Genomic DNA, 24,873 nt, shown 5'->3' on the forward strand with positions numbered 1-24,873 from the left:
GCAGAGAGCGCCCTGGAGCGGAAAAGACTACAAAAAGTAGTAAACACTGCCCAGTCCATCATCGGCTCTGACCTCCCTTCCATCGAGGGGATCTATCGCAGTCGCTGCCGCAAAAGGCTGGCAGCATCATCAAGGACCCACACCGTCCTGGCCACACACTCATCTCCCCGCTACCTTCAGGTAGAAGGTACAGGAGCCTGAAGACTGCAACAACCAGGTTCAGGAATAGCTACTTCCCCACAGCCATCAGGCTATTAAACTTGGCTCGGACAAAACTCTGAACTTGCCCAGGCTCAGTCTGGGACGGGCAAGACGGCCACGTTTGCCATTTCCATCTTGCAGCAGTTGGACGTGGAGCTGAAGGAGACGCAGGCGCTGGTCCTGGCCCCCACCCGCGAGCTCGCTCTGCAGGTAGGTCGCCCCTTCTGTTTGTTATAGAAATATAGAAAATAGGTGCAGGAGTAGGCCATTCGGCCCTTGGAGCCTGCACTGCCATTCAATATGATCATGGCTGATCATCCAACTCAGTATCCTGTACCTGCCTTCTCTCCATACCCCTTGATCCCTTTAGCCACAAGGGCCACATCTAACTCCCTCTTAAATATAGCCAATGAACTGTGGCCTCAACTACCTTCTGTGGCAGAGAATTCCACAGATTCACCACTCTCTGTGTGTGAAAAAAAAAATGGTTTTCTCATCTCGGTCCTAAAAGATTTCCCCCTTATCACTACATGGTTTAGGGCCAAAGTATATCACTGACATGCTTCCACTATATAAGCCTTCTAGACCGCTAAGATCTTCTGAAACCAATCTGCTAGTGATTCCCAGAGTAAATACAAAACATGGGAAAGCAGGGTTTAGTTACTATGCATCAAATAGCTGGAATAAACTTCCTGAAGATTTAAGACTTGCCTCAACTTTGACCACTTTTAAAACAAGACTGAAAACTTTTATGTTTACTTTAGCTTTCAGCTAAATCTTAACTACATTGCACTTTTAACTTTTGCACTTTTTATAATGCATTTTTAATTTTGCTTTTCTTTTCTTTTAGTTCTTCTATTTTATTTCATTTTATTATTTCATTTATTGTATGACATGTCTTTATGTGAAGCACTTTGAGTCTGCCTCGTGTATGAAATGTGCTATATAAATAAAGTTGCCTTGCCTTGCCTTATCCTTAAAACTGTGAATAGTTCATTAATAGTCCATTATCTGTTATTTGCACTTTATCAGCTTATTTATTCATGTGTGTATATGTTTATATAATGGTATATGGACACACTGATCCGTTCTGTAGTCATGCCTACTATGTTCTGTTGTGCTGAAGCAAAGCAAGAATTTCATTGTCCTATCTGGGACACATGACAATAAACTCTCTTGACTCTTGAATCCAAAATGCCCCATCCACACACGTCCCCCCCCACCCTGGGCCCCCCCGTCTCACCGGCGTTGATCTTCTCTGCGATCTGCTCCATGGTGAGTTTGCGGTCGGTCATGTGTTTGCGGTCCAGCTCAATACGCAGCAGCCAGGGGGAGATGCGGGTCACGTCAAAGTCGGGCATCTCGTAGTACACGTTGACCCACTCCTGGTCCTCGGACACCACCGTGTTCTGGGGGTCCGGGTCGTAGTAGATGGCGGTGTTGGCCGTCACCTTCCGCAGCGTGGTGTGCTCCAGCCGGCACAGGATGTCCTGCAACGGGCACGGCAAGAGAAGGGTTAAACCGGCCAGTGAGAAAGAACCGCAGATGCTGGATTTTGTAAAAAAAATCACAAAATGCTGGAGGAACTCAGCGGGTGAGGCAGCATCTACGGAGAGAAGGAATGGGTGACGTTTTGGGTCGAGAAGCAGGCCCTTCGGCCCACCGAGTCCCTGACGCACAGGTTCAGTCTGAAGAAGGGTTTCGGCCCGAAACGTTGCCTATTTCCTTCGCTCCATAGATAATAATAATAATAATAATACATTTTATTTATGGGCGCCTTTCAAGAGTCTCAAGGACACCTTACAAAAATTGAGCATGTAGAGGAAAAACATGTAAAGGGAATGAAATAAATAGTAGAGACATGACTAGTACACAAAGTAAAGACAGAATTCAATACAAAACACAGTACGAGGCAATTAATGCACAGATGAAAAGGGAGGGGGACGTGGGGCTAAGGATAGGCAGAGGTGAAGAGATGGGTCTTGAGGCGGGACTGGAAGATGGTGAGGGACACGGAATTGCGGATCAGTTGGGGGAGGGAGTTCCAGAGCCTGGGAGCTGCCCTGGAGAAGGCTCTGTCCCCAAAACTGCGGAGGTTGGACTTGTGGATGGAGAGGAGACCGGCTGATGTGGATCTGAGGGACCGTGAGGGTTGGTAGGTGGAGAGGAGGTCAGTGAGATATGGGGGGGGGGGGGGGGCAGATGGTGGAGGGCTTTGTAGGTGAGGACCAGGATTTTGTAGGTGATCCGGTGGGAGATGGGAAGATGGGAGATGGGAAGCCAATAGATGCTGCTGCACCCGCTGAGTTTCTCCAGCATTTTTGTCTACCTTCGATTTTCCAGCATCTGCAGTTCCTTCTTGAACACGTAAGGTTTGTGGGTTAATTGGCTTGGTGTAAGTGCAAAATTGCCCCTAGTGTTTGTGTGCGGGGATCGCTGGTCGGCACGGACTCGGTGGGACGAAGGGCCTGTTTGCACGCTGTATCTCTAAACTAAACACAAAAATGTCTGAACTGAAATGGAGAGTGTTCTCCTCAGTGTCCCAGTGGTCGACTTCCCCTCCCACCCTCTACCCCCTCTCCCCCCCCCTCCCACTCTCCCCACCCCCTCCCCCACACCAGCACCCACCTTGGCTCTCTCGGCGTCCCTGGCCGACTGACCCAGCAGGAAGACGGTCAGCGATGGGGTCTTGGGCTTCTTGGAGATGTTGATCAGCTCCTTGAGACGCGGCACGCCCAGCGTGACGTTCTTGGCCGAGACGCCGGCGTAGTGGAAGGTGTTGAGGGTCATCTGGGTGGCGGGCTCGCCCAGCGACTGGGCGGCCAAAGCCCCCACCATCTCCCCGGGGTGGGCCTGGTACAGGGGGAGGGGGCAAGGTGAGCTCACTCCACACACGTACACACACCACCAAGACAGAGGGGGAGGAGAGCAGACGAGGGGGGGGGGGGGGAGGGGAAAGTGCTTACGATAGACTGGTTGAACTTGGCCTCTATTTCTCCCAGCAGCCACTCGAACGCCTCGCCGCTGAGGCGGAACTCCTCTGTCATGCGGCGGCTGCAGAGGGTGGAGCGGAGGTGGATGTTGAAGAGCAGCGTGGCGTTCTCCTGGGCCTGGCGGCTCAGCGGGTCCTCGCCGTTCACGATCACCAGCTTCTTGCTCAGCTCCTTCACGCCTGCGGGCAGCAAAACAGCGCAGTCTGCAGGCAGCCCTTCGGCACGCACGCATTCCCCCCCCCCTGCTAGCCCAAACCAGGACCGCCTTGGTCACACCCCCCCCCCCCCCCACACCGCACATCGACATAAAGCAACAACTCTGGGAGCTGGGTGGAGCTGCTGCCTCACAGCACCAGAGACCCGGGTTCCATCCCATCTACGGGTGCTGTCTGCACGGAGTTTGCACGTTCTCCCCATGACCTGCGTGGGTTTTCTCCAGTTTCCTCCCGCACTCCAAAGAGGTGCGGGTTTGAGGCTAATTGGCTTGGATAAAAATTGTGGATTGTCGAAACGGAGTGTGTGTGTGGGATTGTGTTAGCGTGTGTGGGATAGAGTTAGCGTGTGTGGGATTGTGTTAGCGTGTGTGGGATAGTGTTAGCGTGTGTGGGATAGTGTTAGCGTGTGTGGGATTGTGTTAACGTGTGGGATTGTGTTAGCGTGTGTGGGATTGTGTTAGCGTGTGTGGGATAGTGTTAGCGTGTGTGGGACTGTGTTAGCGTGTGTGGGATTGTGTTAGCGTGTGTGGGATTGTGTTAGCGTGTGTGGGATTGTGTTAGCGTGTGTGGGATTGTGTTAGCGTGTGTGGGACTGTGTTAGCGTGTGTGGATTGTGTTAGCGTGTGTGGATTGTGTTAGCGTGTGTGGATTGTGTTAGCGTGTGTGGATTGTGTTAGCGTGTGTGGGATTGTGTTAGCGTGTGTGGATTGTGTTAGCGTGTGTGGGATTGTGTTAGCGTGTGTGGATTGTGTTAGCGTGTGTGTGGATTGTGTTAGCGTGTGTGGATTGTGTTAGCGTGTGTGGGATTGTGTTAGCGTGTGTGGATTGTGTTAGCGTGTGTGGATTGTGTTAGCGTGTGTGGGATTGTGTTAGCGTGTGGGATAGTGTTAGTGTGCTGGAGGACGGCCAAAAACTGATTTCTCTCTCCACAGATGCTGTCTGACCGGCTGAGTTAGAGTCATAGAGTGATACAGTGTGGAAACAGGCCCTTCAGCCCAACTAGCCTACACCAACCAACATGTTCCAGCTATAGTCCCACCTGCCTGCATTTGGCCCACATCCCTCCAAATCTGACCTACCCATGTGGCCGTGCAGGAATGAACTGCAGACGCTGGTTTAATTTGAAGATATAAACACAAAACGCTGGAGTAACTCGTGTGGAGAGATGGAACGGGCGAGGTTTCGGGTCGGGACCCTTCTTCAGACCGATGTCAGGGGAGTGGGCGGCACAGAGAAAAATAACCTAGTCTCTGTGCCCGCATTTCTCTGGAGAACATTGGACGGCTGACGTTTTGGGCAGAGACGAGAGTTCTTCAGAGACGGCTGCCTGGCCCGCTGAGCCAGCGACGGCGGCGGAGGGTGGTGGTCCCGACCACGGGGGAGGAAATGGAGGAGGACCGACCAAATTTCGTGCCTTCCAACACAGTGATGAATGCTGTGGTGGATGTTTGTGTTAGGTTTTTATTGTGTGTTGTGTGTTCTTTTTTTACTGTACCGCGGCTGGCAAATTCATTTCACTGCACTTTATGTACAAGTAACGAATAAAACTTGACTTGACTTGACTTGCCGCCTGGCCCGCTGAGTTAGCTCGAGAAGGAGCTGCAGATGCTGGAAAATCGAAGGTACACAAAAAAGCTGGAGAAACTCAGCGGGTGCAGCAGCATCTATGGAGCGAAGGAAATGGGCAACGTTTCGGGGGGGAAACCCAAAGGAAATAGGCAACGTTTCGGGTCGAAACCCGAAGGGTTTCGGGCCGAAACGTTGCCTATTTCCTTCGCTCCATAGAAGCTGCTGCACCCGCTGAGTTTCTCCAGCTTTTTTTGTGTACTTCCGCTGAGTTTGCTGCAGCGCTTTGTGACTTTACCAGACCCCAGGGCTGGGGTACGGGAGGAGAGAGGGATGGGGGATGTAGGTGTGGGGGAGGGAGGAGATGGGGCAGGGGAGGGAGGGGGAAGAGTGTGGAGGGAGGGGGAGAGGGTTGGGGGGAGAGAGTGGGGAGGGAGAGAGGTGGAAGAGGGACAGAGGGGTAGGGGGTGGAGGGAGAGAGGGAAGGGGGGTGGGGTAGAGAGGGAAGGGGGTGGGGGAGAGAGGGATGGGGGTGGGAGGAGGAGAGGGATAGGGGGAAGAGAGAGGGGTGGGGGAGGAAAGAGGGGTGGGGGAGATGGGGTACCACCATGAGGTACCACCTCCAGTTTAAATTCCATTTGGAATATTTTGGAGGACCAACAAACCAGGGCATGAGTGGGGTTGGAGCGGCCTGTGCCGTGGGAACAATGCCCGGGGGCAGTGGCAGGGACTGACCTTCGATCACACGGATGGGGTGCAGGTCCGTGGCCGTCCGGGCGTTGATGTGGAAGATTTTCTGGGCGTTCCAGATCATCCGCAGCAAGTTGCAGGGGAGCACCACCTGGAGACGCGCGGGGTGGGGGGAGAGAGGAGGGAGAGAGAAAGCAGTGGTGGGGGGGGGAGAGGGAGAGGGAATGAGAGAGCAGGCGGAAAAAAGTGGAGGGAGGGGACAAAGAGGAGAGGTCAGTTGTGAGAAAATCATTCTTTTACACAGAGAGTGGTGAATCTGTGGAATTCTCTGCCACAGAAGGTAGTTGAGGCTATAGTTAAGAGGGAGTTAGATGTGGCCCTTGTGGCTAAAGGGATCAGGGGGTTTGGAGAGAAGGCAGGGATGGGATACCGAGTTGGATCAGCCACGATCATATCGAATGGCGGTGCAGGCTCGAAGGGCCGAATGGCCTACTCCTGCACCTATTTTCTATGATACTATGTTTCTAATCTACCTACCCCCCCCCAAGTCCACACCACCCACCCCACCAGTCACAAGATGGGGCTGAGGGAGGGAGATATGGTGGAAGGTGGATCTACAAAGAATGCTGTGGCCAGTGGCGAGGGATGGGGGAGGACCACCCTACCTTGCTGTGGCCAGTGGGGTGGGGTGCAGGGAGAAGACCACCCAAGGAGGGGGGGGGGGGGGGGGTGGAGGGGTGAGACCACCCTACCTTGCTGTCGCCCGTGGGGAAGACGGCTCTCAGCACCTCGCGATCCTCCCGCATCCTGTCGAACTCCACCTCCAGCTCGTTCTGCACGGCGGCGTTGCTGAGGATCTCCTTGACGATGTCCTCCTGCAGAGAGCGGCGCAGATTCCGCTCACTGTTGTACTCCAGCTTGAACCTGGAGTACAGGCAGAGGGGAGAGGGGAGAGGTGAGAGGCCCAGCTCTCAGTTCACGTGTAGCGAGGTACAGTGAAAAGCTTTTTCGTTGCGTGCTAACCAGTCAGCAGAAAGACAAGGTGGACAAAAATGCTGGAGAAACTCAGCGGGTGAGGAGGCAGCATCTATGGAGCGAAGGAATAGGTAATGTTTCGGGTCGAGACCCTTGGGTCTCGACCCGAAACGTCACTATTCCTTCGCTCCATAGATGCTGCCTCACCAGCTGAGTTTCTCCAGCATTTTTGTCCACCTTCCAGCATCTGCAGTTCTTTCTTAAAGATAGTCCGAGGGTCTCCAATGACCCTTCCTCACACTTATGTCAGGGGAGGGGGGGGGCGGGACAAAGATAGAACGTCGTCGGAGACAGTAAGACTGTTGGGGGAACGGACAAACCTCAGCGGGCGGGTGCAGCAGCACCCACGGAGTGAAGGAAATAGGCAACGTTTCAGGCCGAAACCCTTCTTCAGATCTGCAGTTCCTTCTTAAAGACTGCTGGGGGAACTGGGAAGGGGATGGAGAGAGAGGGAAAGCAAGGGCTATCTGAAGTTAGAGAAGTCAATGTTCATACCGCTGGGGTGTAAACTGCCCAACAAAGATCCTATAGCGGAGCAAGATAGACCACTCCTGCTAAATGCAATGGGCTGTCGTGTAGTATGCAACGGAGCGGAACGTGGGCCTTTTTTTCATCCATTTCAGTAACCGGACCCCACCCGACTCGCAGTGTAATCAACGTTGCGGGGGAACAGTTTGTGTTGATATATAAATTAAAATTCTGAAAATGAGAAGATTTTCCCCAAATACCTTTTATTTTTACGAGGATGTTTCCGTAACCAGCTTCCGTCTCCGCGCTAGTATCCTATGTACAGATGCGAGCTGGAATAATGCTATCTCAGCACTTCAAAGTAACTTGTGCCACTGAAGAGTTTGCTAACTATTTAAGTTGATGAATTCCAGTCCATTCTGGAAGTATACATTGAATGGTAAATAATATTTTGTATCCTATGGTGCGGAGGTGGAAGCCGGTTACCAAAATGGAGGCGAAAATTACCCATGACCGTACTACATCCTGTTCGTCCAGTGACCTATCTTGCTCGCTATAGGATCTTTGGTGATGCCCAAGTGAAATATGAGGTGCGCTGGGCCCCACTCCGACAGTGGAGGCGGTCGGCCCAGGACAGAAAGGTGAGAGATTGCTTACTTCTTCTCGAAGGTCTTGTTGGAAGGTTTGACGGAGGCCAGGCTCTGGAACTCCACGCTCTCCCCGGCCAGCCCGTCCTCCCCGTAACGCAGCTGGATCACCTGGTTGATGGAGTTGCGCACGGTGGCGTCGTACTTCACCATCACCGACTCCATGGACTTGATCAGACGCCGCTGGATGTAACCTGGCAGGGGGAGGGGAGGGGAGGGGGAAAACACATCATCAGCGCTGCGCTCAGTTTACTATTTAGAGATACGGCGCGGTAACGGGGCCCTTCGGCCCACCGTGTCCGTGCCGACCGACTGCCGGTCAACCCGCAAACTTAAATACAAAAAAGGCTATGTAGACTTGATGGGCCGAAGGGCCCAATTCTACTATCCTTTATGACCTTTCAGAATACAAGGCCGAACCTTCAGAAAGGAGATGAGGACAGCAGCGGTAGATCTACTGCCTCACAGCGCCAGAGATCCGGGTTCAATCCTGACCTCGGGTGCTGTTTGTACGGAGTTTGTGCGTTCTCTCTGTGACCGTGTGGGTGCTCTGGTTTCCTCCCACACTCCAAAGACGTACAGGTTTGTAGGAAGGAACTGCAGATGCTGGTTTAAATCGAAGATGGACACAAAATGCTGGAGTAACTCAGCGTGACAGGCAGCATCTCTGGAGAGAAGGAATGGGTGATGTTTCGGGTCGAGACGTTAAGGGCTTGGACAAGCTAGAGGCAGGAAACATGTTCCCGATGTTGGGGGAGTCCAGAACCAGGGGCCACACACAGTTGAAGAATAAGGAGTAAGCCATTTAGAACGGAGACGAGGAAACACTTTTTCTCACAGAGAGTTGTGAGTCTGTGGAATTCTCTGGCTCAGGTGGAGGCAGGTTCTCTGGATGCTTTCAAGGGAGAGCTAGATAGGGCTCTTAGAAATAGTGGAGTCAGGGGATATGGGGAGAAGGCAGGAACGGGGTACTGATTGGGGATGATCAGCCATGATCACATTGAATGGCGGTGCTGGCTCGAAGGACCAAATGGCCTCTACTCCTGCACCTATTGTCTATTGAGACCCTTCCGCAGACCGTACATTCTTCAGACTATTCAGATTGTAGAAAGAGAGATAGAAGAGAGTTGTGAATCTGTGGAATTCTCTGCCACAGAAGGTAGTTGAGGCCACAGTTCATTGGCTATATTTAAGAGGGAGTTAGATGTGGCCCTTGTGGCTTAAGGGATCAGGGGGTATGGAGAGAAGGCAGGGATGGGATACTGAGCTGGATGATCAGCCATGATCACATTGAATGGCGGTGCTGGCTCGAAGGACCAAATGGCCTCTACTCCTGCACCTATTGTCTATTGAGACCCTTCCGCAGACCGTACATTCTTCAGACTATTCAGATTGTAGAAAGAGAGATAGAAGGAGAGAGTTGACAAAGAGTTACCGGTCTCAGCGGTTTTGACAGCAGTGTCGATGAGACCCTCTCGGCCCCCCATGGCGTGGAAGAAGAACTCTGTGGGGGTGAGTCCGGCCAGGTAGGAGTTCTCCACAAAGCCCCTGCTCTCGGGGCCGTAGTCGTCCTTGATGAAGTGGGGCAGGGTGCGGTGCTTGAAGCCAAAGGGAATGCGCTTGCCCTCCACGTTCTGCTGCCCCACCACCGCGATGACCTGGAGCAGCGAGAGGAGAGGATGGAAGTCACTCGCAGTAGAATTAGGCCAGAGGCGGACAGACGGGGAGGTCGTGGGGGGGGGGGGGGGGGGGGGGGGGAGGAAGCGGGTAGACGGAGCTGGAGCTGACCTGCGAGATGTTGATCTTGGAGCCTTTGGAGCCGGCGACCACCATGGACTTGAAGTTGTTGTACTCGGACAGGGACTTCTGGGCAGACGATCCGGTCTTGTCACGGGCATCGTTGAGGATGCGGTTGACCTGGTTCTCAAAGGTCTGCCTGAGAGTGTTCCCCGGCGTGGGCTCCAGCTCGTTGTTGTGAGCTTTCTCGATGACCTGCGGAGACGACAGGGGACAACGTTAGCCATCTTGGTTTCTTGGTCCTCCAAAATATTTCAAATGGAATTTAAACTGGAGGTGGTGGAGGGAGGACTTAAGCCAGAAAGGGGGTGTTTGGGAAGAAAGAGCTACTTTAAATGTAGTTGCACAAAAAAGCTGGAGAAACTCAGCGGGTGCGGCAGCATCTATGGAGCGAAGGAAATAGGCAACGTTTCGGGACCGAAACCCAAAGGAAATAGGCAACGTTTTGGGCCGAAACCCAAAGGAAATAGGCAACGTTTCGGGTCGAAACCCAAAGGGTTTCGGCCCGAAACGTTGCCTATTTCCTTCGCTCCATAGATGCTGCTGCACCCGCTGAGTTTCTCCAGCTTTTTTGTGTACCTTCGATTTTCCAGCATCTGCAGTTCCTTCTTGAACATTAAATGTAGTTGCATCTGGTTGGGTAACTATAGTTGGGTGGAGATTATTCCATGCTTTAATTGTGTGTGCGGGGGAAGAACGAATTGCTGTACACATCTGTCTTGGTAGCTGGGATCACAAATTGGATCGAATGCCCTCGTCTGCTCCTAATTGGTTTGGGTTTGGTGTAGGTTTTGTGGTGCTTCTAGAAGATTGAGGGGGGATCTTATAGAAACGTACAAAATTCTTAAGGGGTTGGACAGGCTAGATGCAGGAAGATTATTCCCGATGTTGGGGAAGTCCAGAACTAGGGGTCACACAGTTTAAGGATAAGAGGGAAGTCTTTTAGGACCGAGATGAGAAAATCTTTTTTACACAGAGAGTGGTGAATCTGTGGAAATCTCTGCCACAGAAGGTAGTTGAGGCCACAGTTCATTGGCTATATTTAAGAGGGAGTTAGATGTGGCTAAAGGGATCTGGGGGTATGGAGAGAAGGCAGGTACAGGATACTGAGTTGGATGATCAGGTATGATCATATTAAATGGCAGTGCAGGCTCGTAGGGCCGAATGGCCTCTACTCCTGCACCTATTGTCTATGTTTCTATGGTGCTGGTACCGTCACCGCCCCCTCCTTGAGCTGGGACCACCACCGCCTCCAGAGACACACAGCACTCACCTCTATCACATCCTGCTTGGCCTTCTTGATGGTATTCTGAATGTCCTGGTAGGTCTTGGCATCAGCAATGGAGTCCCCAATACCGATGGTGTGACCTGCCACAGGACAGCACAGGCCCGGGTTAATTGTGTGCTGAGGTACAGTGGAAAGCCTGGTCTTGTGAGCTATCAAATCAGATAACCCCCCATGCACAAACACACTCGAGCCAAACTCACGGCTAGTTTCTGGCAGACAATCTCTCTCTGTGTGGCTCGCGTTTCCCTTTCCCCTCACGCCGACCCTGAAACGTCAGCTGCCTGGCCCGCTGAGATACTCCAGCTTTTGCCGTTTATAGTAGGTTGGGGATGTGGGGGGGGGGGGGGGGGGGAGGGCTGGGTTGGGGAGGGGATGTAGGGGGATGATCTTGCTGGGCTGGGGACTGGACCCCGACAGCATAGTCACCTTCCCGCCTCGCTCTGCCTCCTGAATGATTCTACATGGCTGCGATGGCAGCACAGCCGTGTGAGGGAAGGAGGCGATCAGACACACACACACACACGCACACAGCGGCCCACCCAGCTGGCTCCAGCTTCCTCCCCCACCCGCCCTGCAGCCTCACACCCCAACCCCCCCCCCCTCCCCCAACTCTGCAACCTCCCCATCCCCTCACCTCTGGTGCCTCCCCCACAGGTCAGCACCCTCCCCCTCCCCCACTTTAGCAACCCCCTCCACCGCACCCTCACCGGACTTTGCTGACTCGACCTTGCGCTCAACGTTATTCCCTCACCACGCATGTATCTATCTGTGTGCTGCAAACAGCTGGACTGTAATCACGCAGGCACAAAGTGCTGGAGTAACTCAGCGGGACGGGCAGCACCTCTGGGGAGAAGGAACGGGCGACGTTTGGGGTCGAGACCCTCCTTCAACGTCACCCATTCCTTCTCCAAAGGGACGCTGCCCGTCCCCGCTGAGTTTCTCCAGCTTTTTGTGGCCATCCTCGGTTCAAATCCAGCATCTGCAGCAAGGTTTGTGGGGTGGAAGGTTGCAACCCTTCACGTGGTCCGCCCTGTTTTGACTAATGCAATCAATTCGACGTGCAGAAACGGAAGGTCAAATAGAACAAGTTGAAGCAAGGTTTGCGTTAGGCCGTTGTGGCGGGAGGGGGGCCCTGAGCCTCCGCCGATTACCTTCGATCAGCAGCCAGTTGTTGATGACGGTCTGGATGTTGCTGTAGAAGAGCCTGGTGATATCGTGGCCCATCTCCAGGAAGGTGATGTGCACCAGCGAGCCGGCTGACGTCCCGAGGGACTTCTTGCACAGGATGCCCATGATCAGCTCCCCGTTCTCCACTATCACCTGCACGAGAAGCGACAGGTCAACTCTCTCACACCGCCAGGGCCGGGGAAACATCATCACACACACACCCCCCCCCCCCCCCCTCTCCCGTATCTACAGCCAAGAAAACACACCAAACGCCCAGCCTCCATCGACATCATTGGGGACCCTCGTACTAACCTGTCGATTAACTCTTAATAATCCATGCCATTTATAATCTATATAATATTAAAACTGTGTGTGTGTCTGGCTGTGTGTGTTTCTGACTTGTGGCTGCCAGCCTTTGATTCGTTGCTACGCCAACACCCGACCCACAAACGCCCTGATTTTTTCCATTTCGGTAGAGATTTCACTTTTCATTCCAAGTATCCACTCCTCATTAAATTTTGTCGTGTTTATCTACACATTTTTAATAAAATCCTTCTCCCCCATCCCACTCATTCATTTTGTCGCCTCCTGCTGGCCAGCGACCATAACGGCTGCAGGCGCCCGCATCTCGCCTCAAAGACGCCATTTAAAAACAGCCGCACTGCTGATTCCTGAGCCGCTTGAGTTGGAGGACCACGTCTCCCGTGGGGGCTACGGGTAGGGAACGGCTGCGTTGGGGGAGCAGACCCAACTTGGTCTAGTCTCATCATATTTTATTAATAACCCTTATTAATCCATCCATAAATGATCCACACATTATACATAGTGTCAGAAGTGGGATTCGAACCCACGCCTCCTTTGAACAAATAACATTTCACTGTACACGTGATAAGGAACTAAAAACCCAAACACTAAGCCACGCCAAACCCCGAACCATGCCAAACACTAATGCTAACCACACCCTAAGTTGAAACCCCCCCCCCCCGGCGGTGTGGGAGGTGCAGGCTGACCTTGGTGTCTCCGGGCGAGATGTGTTTGTAGGGGCCGTTGTCCTCATCGTCCGGATGCGTGCTGTGTGTCCGGATGCAGTTGACGTGCCCGGGGATGACCAGCGTGAAGATCTGCTTGCCGGTCCACAGGGGACGGGGTTTGAGGATGGAGGGCTGGGGAACCTTGCCGTCCCAGGTGGAGAGATGCATGAGGAGGTTCATCACCTCACCCTGGAACACAACACCAAGCTCAACATCTCACTTGGTCCAACCTGCCCACAAACACAATTTTTTACTCTTATTATCTTTACACAAATTCAGAACTTTGCCCAGACGATTTAGGACAGCACAGTGGCGCAGCAGGTAGAGTTGCTGCCTTACAGGAAATGGGACGAGCCCAAAATGCCAACTTAGACACAAGGAACTGCAGATGCCAGTTTACAGAAAGAAAACAAAATCCGGAAGTGCTGGAGTAACTCGGCAGGTCAGGCAACATCTCTGGAGAATATGAAGAGCGCATTGGGGCCGCACAGTGGTAGAGTATCTGCCTTACAGCACCAGAGACCCAGGTTTGATCCCGACTACAGGTGCTGTCTGTAGACCGAGTTTGTACGTTCTCCCTGTGAACACGTGGGTTTTCTCCGGGTGCTCCAGTTTCCTCCCACACTCCAAAGACGTGCGGGTTTGCAGGTTAATCAGAAAATAAATAATTGTAAATAGTTCCCAGCATGCAGGATAGTACTAGTGTACCAGGGGGGGGGGGGGGGGGGGGGGGGGGAAATCGCTCGGTGGGCCGTAGGGACTGTTTCTGCGCTGTATCTCTGAACTAAAGCAAAGATGCAGGAAGAGTGTTCCCGATGTTGGGGAAGTCCAGAACAAGGGGTCACAGTTTAAGGATAAGGGGGAAGTCTGTTAGGACCGAGATGTGAAAAGAGAGTGGTGAATCTGTGGAATTCTCTGCCACAGAAGGTAGTTGAGGCCACACAGTTCATTGGCTATATTTACGAGGGAGTTAGGGGGTATGGAGAGAAGGCAGGGATGGGATACCGAGTTGGATGATCAGCCATGATCATATTGAATGGCGGTGCAGGCTGGAAGGGCTGAATGGCCTACTCCTGCACCTATTTTATATGTTTCTATGTAAAGGCCAAACCTTACCCGGCTCATGAAGACGTCGCGCTTGGTGAACTTGCGCACGGCTGTCAGCGTGTCCTGCACGATGCCCATGACGGGCCGGTTGGATTGTGGCGTGACAATCATCCTGGGCACCATGGCCAGCTCCTGGATCTCTGCCCGAGTCTCCAGCGACTGCGGCAGGTGCAGGTTCATCTCGTCACCGTCAAAGTCCGCGTTGTATGGGGTCGTCACGCTGCAACAGGCAACCGCAGTCACGCCGGGGGGAGAGGAGGAGGAGCGGGGGAGGAGAGGAGAGGTGAGGGGGGGAGGAGAGCAGAGGTGAGGGGGGGAGGAGAGGTGAGGGGAAGAGGAGAGGAGGGGAAGAGGAGAGGTGAGGGGAAGAGGAGAGGTGAGGGGAAGAGGAGAGGTGAGGGGAAGAGGAGAGGTGAGGGGAAGAGGAGAGGATGGGAAGAGGATGGGAAGAGGAGAGGAGGGGAAGAGGAGAGGAGGGGAAGAGGAGAGGAGGGGAAGAGGAGAGGAGGGGAAGAGGAGAGGAGGGGAAGAGGAGAGGAGGGGAAGAGGAGAGGAGGGGAAGAGGAGAGGAGGGGAAGAGGAGAGGAGGGGAAGAGGAGAGGAGGCGAAGAGGAGAGGAGGGGAAGAGGAGAGGAGGGGAAGAGGAGAGGAGGGGAAGAGGAGAGGAGGGGAAGAGGAGAGGAGGGGAAGAGGAGAGGAGGGGAAGAGGAGAAGAGGGGAAGAGGAGAAGAGGAGAAGAGGAGAAGAGGGGAAGAGGAGAAGAGGGGAAGAGGAGAGGAGGCGAAGAGGAGAAGAGGGGAAGAGGAGAGGTGGCGAAGAGGAGAGGAGGGGAAGAGGAGAGGAGGGGAAGAGGGGAAGAGGAGAGGAGGGGAAAAGGAGAGGAGGGGAAGAGGGGCAGGGAGAGAGGGGAAGAGGGGCAGGGAGAGAGGGGAAGCGGGGCAGGGAGAGAGGAGGAGGAGAGGGGGGAGAGAGAGATGAGGCTAGAAGGGGGAAAGAGGAGGAGGAAGGGGGGGAGAAGGGGGTAGAGAGGAGGAGAAGGGCGGGGCGGGGGGGGAGACCTTCTGCCCAAATGTGTAGCAAGGAACTGCGGATGCTGGTTTAAATCGAAGATAGACATAAAAGGCTGCAGTAACTCAGCGGAACAGGCAGTATCTCTGGAGAGAAGGAACGGGTGACTGAAGAAGGGTCTCGTCCCGAAACGTCACCAATCCCTTCTCTCCAGAGATGCTGCCTGTCCCGCCGGGTTACTCCAGCATTTTGTGTCTACCTTCGATTCTGCCCTAATGTCACCCCTTCATCGAGAATTTCAAGACGGCTCGTATACAAAATCAGGGATGTAATGCTGAGGCTCTATAAGGCGCTGGTCAGGTTGCACTTGGGAGCACATTTGGACACCAAACCCGAGGAAGGATGTGCTGGCTCTGGAGAGGGTCCAGAGGAGGTTTACAAGAATGATCCCAGGAATGAATGGGTTAACAAATGTTAGTCGGCACTGGGCCTGTACTCGCTGGAGTTTGGAAGAATGAGGGGGGGGGACTAACGCTCTATTCCTTAGAGTGCAGGAGGATGCGGGGTGATCTTATAGAGGTGTACAAGTCAAGTCAAGTCACTTTTATTTCTATAGCACATTTAAAAAACAACTCTCGTTGGCCAAAGTGATTTACTTTGGTGGAGGTACTAACGTTATACAACATTGGTTTATAGATTAAATACATACAACACTACATACATACAGCCCTCGCTCAGAGGACGTCAAGAAAGGCTTGGGAGTAGAGATGAGTTTTAAGTCTCGACTTATAGGAGTCGATGGAGGGGGCAGTTCTGATGGGAAGGGGGATGCTGTTCCACAGTCTAGGGGCTGCAACCGCAAAGGCATAACATCATGAGAGGGGTATAGATCGGGGTCTTTTACCCAGAGTAGAGGGGGGGGGGGGAAAACACAACGCCAGGCGAGTGATAGGTGGATACAGGGGAGGAGGTCGACTGTCACATGGTGAGAGGTGGTGGGAGGGCCAGACACTCACCTGAGGTTGAGTCGGAAGGTGGACCAGGGCAGGATGCGCACCTTGTGCCCCATCATGGACATCTTGTGCAGCGTGGGTTGTCGGTTGAAGATGACAATGTCGCCGTCACACATGTGACGCTCCACCTGCAACACACACACACACAGCGGTCATTGGACAGTGGGCCATTGGTGATAGGAGCAGAATTAGGCCATTCGGCCCATCAAGGCTAAAAAATGGAAGGCGGAACAGCACAGCACAGGAACAGGCCCTTCGGCCCATAATGTCCATGCCGAACACGATGCCAAGTTAAATAGACAATAGGTGCAGGAAGAGGCCACTCGGCCCTTCGAGCCAGCACCACCATTCATTGTGATCATCCCCGATCAATAACCCGTGCCTGCCTTCTCCCCATATCCCTTGACTCCACTAGCCCCCTAGAGCTCTATCTAACTCTCTCTTAAATCCATCCAGTGACTTGGCCTCCACTGCCCTCTGTGGCAGGGAATTCCACAAATTCACAACTCTCTGGGTGAAAAAGTTTTTTCTCACCTCAGTCTTAAATGGCCTCCCCTTTATTCTAAGACTGTGTGTGGCCCCTGGTTCTGGACTCGCCCAACATTGGGAACATTTTTCCTGCATCTAGCTTGTCCAGTCCTTTTATAATTTTATATGTTTCTATAAGATCCCACCCCTCATCCTTCTAAACTCCAAGCCTAGTCTTTTCAATCTTTCCTCATATGACAGTCCCGCCATCCCAGGGATCAATCTGGTGAACCTACGCTGCACTGCCTCAATCACAAGGATGTCCTTCCTCAAATTAGGAGACCAAAACTGTACACAATACTCCAGATGTGTCTCACCAGAGCCCTATACAACTGCAGAAGAACCTCTTTACTCCTATACTGAAATCCTCTTGTTATGAAGGCCAACATTCCATTAGCTTAGTTGGCCTTCATAACAAGAGGTTTTCAGTACTCTTGCACCCTTGGCCTTGCACTCACCCTGTAACCGATCTGGAGGTGGAGGTCGCTGGGCTTGGGGTGGAAACGCAAGTCGATGCGGTCGCCGTTGTCTCGGATGATGTACTTGGCACCGGGATACTGGTTGTTGCCCCTCCTCACCAACTCCTGGAGTCTGCACAAACAGAGCGACAAGCACGCGCTTACAACAAACGGCTAAAAGATGCAGCGTGGAAACAGGCCCCTCACCCCACCAACCATCCGTCACCCGTTCACACGCTAGTTAGCCCATTTTCTCATCCACCCGACAACGCCGGAGACCAGGGTTCGATCCCGACTACCGGTGTTGTCCGTTCAGAGTTTGTGCGTTCTCCCCGTGACCCGTGTCGGTTTTCTCCGAGATCTGCGGTTTCCTCCCACACTCCAAAGACGTGCAGGTCTGTAGGTTAAGTGGCTTGGTGTAAAAAAAAAAATCCCTAGTGTGTGCAGTTTAGTTTAGTGATACAGCAGGGAAACAGGCCCTTCGGCCCACCGGATCCGTGATAACCTGCGATCCCCGCACATTAACATTATCCTACGCCCACTTGGGACAAAGTTTACATTTGCCAAGCTAATTAACCTACAAACCTGTAGGTCATTGGAACGTGAGAGTAAACCAAAGATCTACTGGAGATCTCCAAAGAAATAGTAAACACTGCCCAGTCCATCATCGGCTCTGACCTTCCTTCCATCGAGGGGATCTATCACAGTCGCTGCCTCAAAAAGGCTGACAGTATCATCAAAGACCCACACCATCCTGGCCACACACTCATCTCCCTGCTACCTTCAGGTAGAAGGTACAGGAGCCTGAAGACTACAACGACCAGGTTCAGGAATAGCTACTTCCCCACAGCCATCAGGCTATTAAACTCGGCTTGGACAAAACTCTGAACATTAATAGCCCATTATCTGTTTATTTGCACCTTACCATTTTATTTATTCATTTGTGTATATATTTATATAATGGTATATGGACACACTGATCTGTTCTGTATTCATGCCGACTATATTCTGTTGTGCTGAAGCAAAGCAAGAATTTCATTGTCCTATCTGGGACACATGACAATAAACTCTCTTGAATCTTGAATCTCGGAGAAAACCCACGCAGGTCACGGGGAGAAGGTAGAAACTCCGTACATACAGCACCCGTAGTCGGGATGGAACCCGGGTCTCTGGCGCTGTAAGGCAGCAACTCTACCGCTGTGCCACCATGCCGATAGATTGTAATCATGTTAGCGGGCTCGACTGAAATCAATGACTGGCTGGCACACAAAACATAGACAATAGGTGCAGGAGTAGAGGCCATTCGGCCCTTCGAGCCTGCACCGCCATTCAATATGATCATGGCTGATCATCCAACTCAGTATCCCATCCCTGCCTTCTCTCCATACCCCCTGATCCCTTTAGCCACAAGGGCCACATCTAACTCCCTCTTAAATATAGCCAATGAACTGTGGCCTCAACTACCTTCTGTGGCAGAGAATTCCACAGATTCACCACTCTCTGTGTGGAAAAAAAATGTTTTCCTCATCTCGGTCCTAAAAGACCTCCCCTTTATCCTTAAACTATGTGTGGCCCCTTGTTCTGGACTTCCCCAACACCGGGAACAATCTTCCTGCATCTAGCCTGTCCAGCCTCTTAAGAATTTTGTAAGTTTCTATAAGATCCCCCCCTCAATCTTCTAAATTCTAGCGAGTACAAGCCGAGTCTATCCAGTCATTTTGCCACTCCCCGCTACAGGCGAGGGTAATTTAAACTAAACAGTGCTGGCACCTGTCGATGTTGAAGGGGGTGACGATCTCGGGGAAGGTCATGTTGGCAGCGATGGAGCGTGGCACCCCGACCTGGTCGATGGAGAGGTTGGGGTCGGGGGTGATGACGGTACGCGCGGAGAAGTCCACTCGCTTGCCCATCAGGTTGCCACGGACACGGCCCTCCTTGCCCTTCAGTCGCTGTTTCAGGGACTTCAGGGGACGGCCCGACTTCTGCATCGCCTGAAGGGGGGTGAATGCAAAAGATTGTCAGATTCATCAAAGGACACACAGTGCTGGAGCAACTCAGCGGGTCAGGCAGCAATCCTGGAGAACATCTTGCATGGAAAAATAGAAAATAGGTGCCAGGAGTAAGCCATTCGGCCCTTCCAGCCAGCACCGCCATTCAAAACGGTCATCCACAATCAGTACCCCGTTCCTGCTTTCTCCCCATATCCCTCGATTGCCTTAGCCCCAAGTACTAAATCTAATTTTCTCTTGAAAACATCCAGTGAATTGGCCTCCACTGCCTTCTGTGGCAGAGAATTCAACTTTTGGGTGCAAAGAAGGGTCCCGAGCTGAAATTTAGAAAGATGAGAGGCCTGGATTGAAACGCATAAGATTATTAAGGGTTTGGGCACGGCAGGCGCAGGAAACTAGTTCCCGATGTTGGGGGAGCCCAGAACGAGGGGCCATTGTTTACGAATAAGGGGTCGGCCATTTAGTACTGAGATGAGGAAAAACCTTTTCACCCAGAGAGTTGTGAATCTGTGGAATTCTCTGTCTCAGAAGGCAGTGGAGGCCAATTCACTGGATGTTTTGAAGAGTTAGAATTAGCTCTTAGGACTAACGGAATCAAGGGATGTGGGGAAAAGCAGGAACGGGGTACTGACTGTGGATGATCAGCCATAATCACATTGAATGGCGGTGCTGGCTCGAAGGGCCGAATGGCCTACTCCTGCACCTATTGTCTATGTTTCCATGTTTCATTCCTTCTCTCCAGAGCTGCTGCCTGTCCTGCTGACTCCAGCCTTGTGTGTCTCGCTGCAGTTGCCCCGTGCACACGTACCCTGGGCAGGCCGGGCAGCTCGTTGTCCACCATGGTGGCCACGTGGAACTGCAGCAGCTTGACGTCCTCGGCGATGACGTGGGCCGCCGCGCCGTTCTGCTCGTTGCGCCGCAGCTGGTTGTTGATCTTCACGATGTCCGCCAGCTTGTGCGTCAGGTCATCCTGTCAACGAGGGGCCGAGCGGTGTTACATCTCCACGCAGCGTCCCAGCCGTGACCCCGAGTACCAGCGTCATCCCGCCCCTCACTCCCCCTACGCCCCAGGCTCCTCAGCATCCCACCACCGTTCCCCCCTCCCCCTCCCCGCACGCCCCTAGCTCCTCTCACCTCACCACCCTCAGCATCCCACCACCGTTCCCCCCCTCGCTCACCTCCCTCTGTTCCCCCCCCCCCCCCCCCCCACTCTACGAACGCCCCTTGCCCCTCACCACCCTCAGCATCCCACCCGCCCCCCCTGGCCCCTCGCACTTCACCACCCGCCCCCACTCTCGCCAACCCCCCACCACCGTCCCCCCTCCCTCACCCCCGCCCCACTTTGCTAACCCCCCACCCACCGTCCCCCTCGCTCACTACCATTCACTCAAACTCTGCACGCCCCAGGCCCCTCTCACCACCCTCAGCATCCTCGCCGCCCCTCCATACTCCGTGCTTCAGTCTCCCAGCCTCCATACTCAGTGCCTCAGTCTCCCAGCCTCTACACTCCGGATCCCCAGCCTCATCAACCCAGTGCCTCAGTACTCCGCCCACCTCCAGCCTCTACACTCAGTGCCTCTACACCGCCCCGGTCCGGCCCCCCAGCGGAGCAGGTACCTGGTTCCTGGCGGAGCCCTGCATGACGACGGCGGGCCGCACTGACAGCGGGGGGACGGGCAGCACGGTGAGGATCATCCACTCGGGCTTGGCGTACTTGGGGTCCATGCCCAGGATCATGCACTCCTCGTCCGTGATGCGCTTGAAGATCTCGTACACCCGCTCGGGGTTCAGCAGGATCTTCTTCTCCTGCGAGTCCTCGTTCACGTGCTTCCACTCCGCGTACAGCTCCAGGCCCACCCGCCGGATGCGGGGCTGGTAGCGGCCGCAGCCCCCGTGGCCCTGGGGAAGGGGGGGGGGGAGAGAGAGAGAGAGAGAGTGAGAGAGAGCGCACGTGCGATGAGACCAAGTCAAGATAACAATGGACCCCGTTCACCAGTCGCACCAGCTTCTAGTTTTCACCCAACAAACAGTACGCCTGAACCTACCTGATCTCCCGGTTGCTAAACACTTTAATTCTCCATCCCGTTCTCACACAGAACTCACTCTGAAGAAGGGTCTCGACCCGAAACGCCACCCATTCCTTCTCTCCAGAGACGCTGCCTGTCCCGCTGAGTTACTCCTGCATTTTGTGTCTATCTTTGGTTTAAACCAGCCTCTGCAGTTCCTTCCGACACACACACACGCACAGACCTTTCTGTCCTACGTCTCCTCCATTGTCAGAGTGAGGATGAACGCAAATTGGAAGAACAACATCTCGTATTTCGCTTGGGCAGCTTACAGCCCAGTGGTACAAATATTGATTTTTCTAACTTCAGGTAGCCCCGGCATTCCCCCTCTCTCTATCCCTCCCCCACCCAAGTCGCACTAGTTTCTCGTTTTCACCCAACAAACAGCTAACAATGGCCCGTTTCCTTTATCATTGTTAATTTGTTACATATCTTTCATTCATTGTTCTTTATCTCTCTACATCGTCTAAATCTCGTTTCCCTTTCCCGTGACTTGTTGTCTGAAGAAAGGTCTCGACCCAAAACATCACCCATTCCTTCTCTCCCGAGATGCTGCTTGTCACACTGAGTTACTCCAGCATTTTGTGTCTATCTTTGGGTTAAACCAGCGTCTGCAGTTCCTTCCTACACGTCTGAAGAAGGGTTTCGGCCCGAAACGTTGCCTATTTCCTTCGCTCCATAGATGCTGCTGCACCCGCTGAGTTTCTCCAGCATTTTGTGTCTATCTTTGGGTTAAACCTTCCTACACCCTGTTCATAAGTGATAGGCGCAGAATTAGGCCATTCTGCCCATCAAGTCTACTCCGCCATTCAATCATGGCTGATCTATCTCTCCCTCCGAACCCCATTCTCCTGCCTTCTCCCCATAACCCTTAACATCTGTACTAATTAAGAAACTATCTATCGCTGCCTTAAAAACATCCACTGACTTGTGGCCTCCACAGCCGTCTGTGGCAAAGAATCCCACAGATCCACCACCCTCTGGCTAAAGAAATTCCTCCTCATCTTCTTTCTAAAGGAACATTCTTTAATTCTGAGCTTATAACCTCTGGTCCTAGACTCTCCCAATCCTCTCCACATCCACTCTATCTATGCCTTTCATTATTCTGTAAGTTTCAATGAGGTGCCCCCTCATCCTTCGAAACTCCAGTGAGTAGAGGTAGTTCCCAGTACAGGGGGCTGCAGAGGGGGTGGGGGGTCCCAACCAGCCGAGCCCATTACCCGATTTTGCTCAGTCCAACTTGGTCTGTGTCAAAGATCCTATAGCGGAGCAAGATAGACCACTCCTGCGAAATGCAATGGGCTGACGTGTAGTACGCTACGGAGGGGATCCTGGGCATTTCCCCCCGCCCATTTTAGTAACCGGAGCCTACCTGACCCGACCCGACTCGCAGGGTAATCAACGTTGCGGGGGAAGAGTTTTTGTGCGTGATATAGGGTTAGATTCATAATTCTGTTAGTTCATACTTCTGATAATTCTTGTTAAAGAATAAAATGTTTATAAACACACATACATGAATGTGATATAAATGTATATAATCATATAACACACACAATTATATTTCTTCTGATCTTTATATCCAATGATCAACTCTATTTCAGACTAGACAAGGGACATTAAATAATAAACATTGTAAACCTCCCCGCAACTTCACACACACACACGGCCCTATCCCACCCCTCAACTCTCCCCCCCCCCCCCCCCCCCCCCCCCGGCACTCCCCCCCTCCTGCTGTAGCCCCTTAACCCACCACCCCCGACCCCACATCTCTCCCCACGCTGCTCTCTGTACCCCGGCCCCTACCCACCTCTCTCTCCCAAAGATCTTGTAGCAGAGCTCTGCTCTGAGATCTTTGCTCTCTCCCTCACCCAACCCTCCTGTGCCACCACTACCCCACTTGCACTACTCCCCTCCTCTCTCCCCGCTGCCCCAGGCCGCGCACTCCCTCTCCCCGCTGCCCCAGGCCGCGCACCTCCCTCTCCCCCGGGCCGCGCACCCTCTCTCCCCGCCCAAGTCAAAGACTTGCGAAGATACGGCAGCGGAGGCGGAAGCAAAGATCCGATCTTTGGCCAGAGGCTGGTTGCTAAAATGGCTCCCATAATCACCCATGAATCTGCCCACGACCGTACTACGTGTTTTGCGTAGGAGTAGGCCATCTTGCTCTGCTATAGGGGGGTTGCACGAAAAGTCACTGGGTCATAGGGCTCGACGCATGGAGCCGCTAAATCCAACTGGAAGACATCCGTAACTTCTGGTATATGTTATTAATGCAAGAAACGAGTACTTTCCTACCTGTTAAAAACCGCCAAAATGTTGAATTTTTGTGCTGAAAAAATTTGTGGGAGTCGGGGTAAGTGTGAGAGACATGTACCCAACTTCAGTGAAGCGAAATGAAGGTAAAGAGAAGCGAGAACTGAAGGGACTACAGCAGCTAAAGTGCTTGGTAAACATTGAAAATATTGGGAATTATCGCATTTGCTCACTGCATTTCATCAAGTAAGGCATTATTTGTGTTTTTTTCTTGATTCATTTGGTATCTAAAAATTCTCAGAAGTGATAAATCTGGCTGTAAATTTTTCTTCAGATGCGTTTTCATTCTGTATGTAAAAACCCACGAGATCCATGGGCGATTAAAAATAAATTACAGCCAGATTTATCACTTCTGAAACTTTTGAGATGCCAAAGGAATCAAGAAAAACGACAAATAATGCCTTACTGTTGATGAAATGCAGAGAGCAAACGGCCAATGTTCGCCAAGCACTCTGGCTGTTGTTGTCCCTTCAGCTCTCGCTTCTATCTACCGTCATTTCTCCTCACTTTTGGAATTCTGAAGTAGGCTAAATGTCTCTCACGCTTATCCCGATTTCCATAATTATTTACAGCGCAAACATTGACAATTTCAGCGGGTTTTAACAGGCCCGCTACGCTGGAAACAACTGCCTACCTGCAGTTCATCGCGTGTAATCCATTTGGAGTAGCCTAGCAACAGTACGGGTCATGGGTCGTGACCCGACTGCCGTGAAACCTCCCTATAGGATCTTTGGTCTGCGTGAGCTCCCGATTGCTAAAGACTAACTGGCCTTGCCGTTTCCACACTGAGCCAGGGTTACCTTCTCCTTGGTCAGGTCCTCTTCACCCTCCTGCTGCTCCACTCCAAACTTGTTGTCCATCTCCTCGCCACCCTCGCAGATGTTCTTGCCCTTGCACAGGTCGTACACGTGTGTCAGCCGTTTCCGCGGCTGGCCCTTCGACTTGATCAGGATGTCTTTGATCTTGGGATTGTTCTAGAGGGAGAGAGAAAAGAGCACAAAAAAAAGAGAAAAAGTTACAACCTCAGATTCCTATTAAATCTTTTCCCCCTTCACCTTAAACCTATGTCCTCTGATCCCTGGGGACCAGAGGACGTAGGTTTAAGGTGAAGGGAGAAAAGATTTAATAGGAATCTAAGGTTGTAACTTTTTCCACACAGAGGGTGGTGGGTGTATGGAACAAGCTGCCGGAGGAGGTAGTTGAGGCTGGGACTATCCCAACGTTTAAGAAGCAGTTAGACAGGTACATGGATAGGACAGGTTTGGAGGGATATGAA

General features: G+C 52.6%; 1 protein-coding gene and 1 long non-coding RNA gene across 2 annotated transcripts in view; one reads left to right on the plus strand and one right to left on the minus strand.

Annotated features, from left to right (window-relative positions):
* Window positions 1–24,873, minus strand: part of LOC116968073 (DNA-directed RNA polymerase II subunit RPB1-like) — a 47,443-nt gene that overhangs the window by 11,303 nt on the left and 11,267 nt on the right. The window contains 18 exon segments of the mRNA XM_033014700.1: window positions 1,445–1,691; window positions 2,830–3,054; window positions 3,168–3,373; window positions 5,711–5,816; window positions 6,418–6,589; window positions 7,826–8,009; window positions 9,251–9,473; window positions 9,604–9,807; window positions 10,886–10,980; window positions 12,052–12,220; window positions 13,078–13,287; window positions 14,215–14,425; window positions 16,230–16,354; window positions 17,213–17,345; window positions 18,983–19,203; window positions 20,030–20,191; window positions 20,839–21,120; window positions 24,398–24,571. Coding sequence (XP_032870591.1) covers window positions 1,445–1,691; window positions 2,830–3,054; window positions 3,168–3,373; window positions 5,711–5,816; window positions 6,418–6,589; window positions 7,826–8,009; window positions 9,251–9,473; window positions 9,604–9,807; window positions 10,886–10,980; window positions 12,052–12,220; window positions 13,078–13,287; window positions 14,215–14,425; window positions 16,230–16,354; window positions 17,213–17,345; window positions 18,983–19,203; window positions 20,030–20,191; window positions 20,839–21,120; window positions 24,398–24,571 — 3,349 coding nt within the window.
* LOC116968074 lies at window positions 283–12,140 on the plus strand. Its single transcript, XR_004410403.1, has 3 exons — window positions 283–411; window positions 1,883–1,887; window positions 12,131–12,140. It is a non-coding gene; the product is annotated as an uncharacterized LOC116968074 (long non-coding RNA).

Source organism: Amblyraja radiata, chromosome 43 (assembly GCF_010909765.2).
Source record: "Amblyraja radiata isolate CabotCenter1 chromosome 43, sAmbRad1.1.pri, whole genome shotgun sequence".
In the NCBI taxonomy this organism is placed as follows: domain Eukaryota; kingdom Metazoa; phylum Chordata; class Chondrichthyes; order Rajiformes; family Rajidae; genus Amblyraja; species Amblyraja radiata.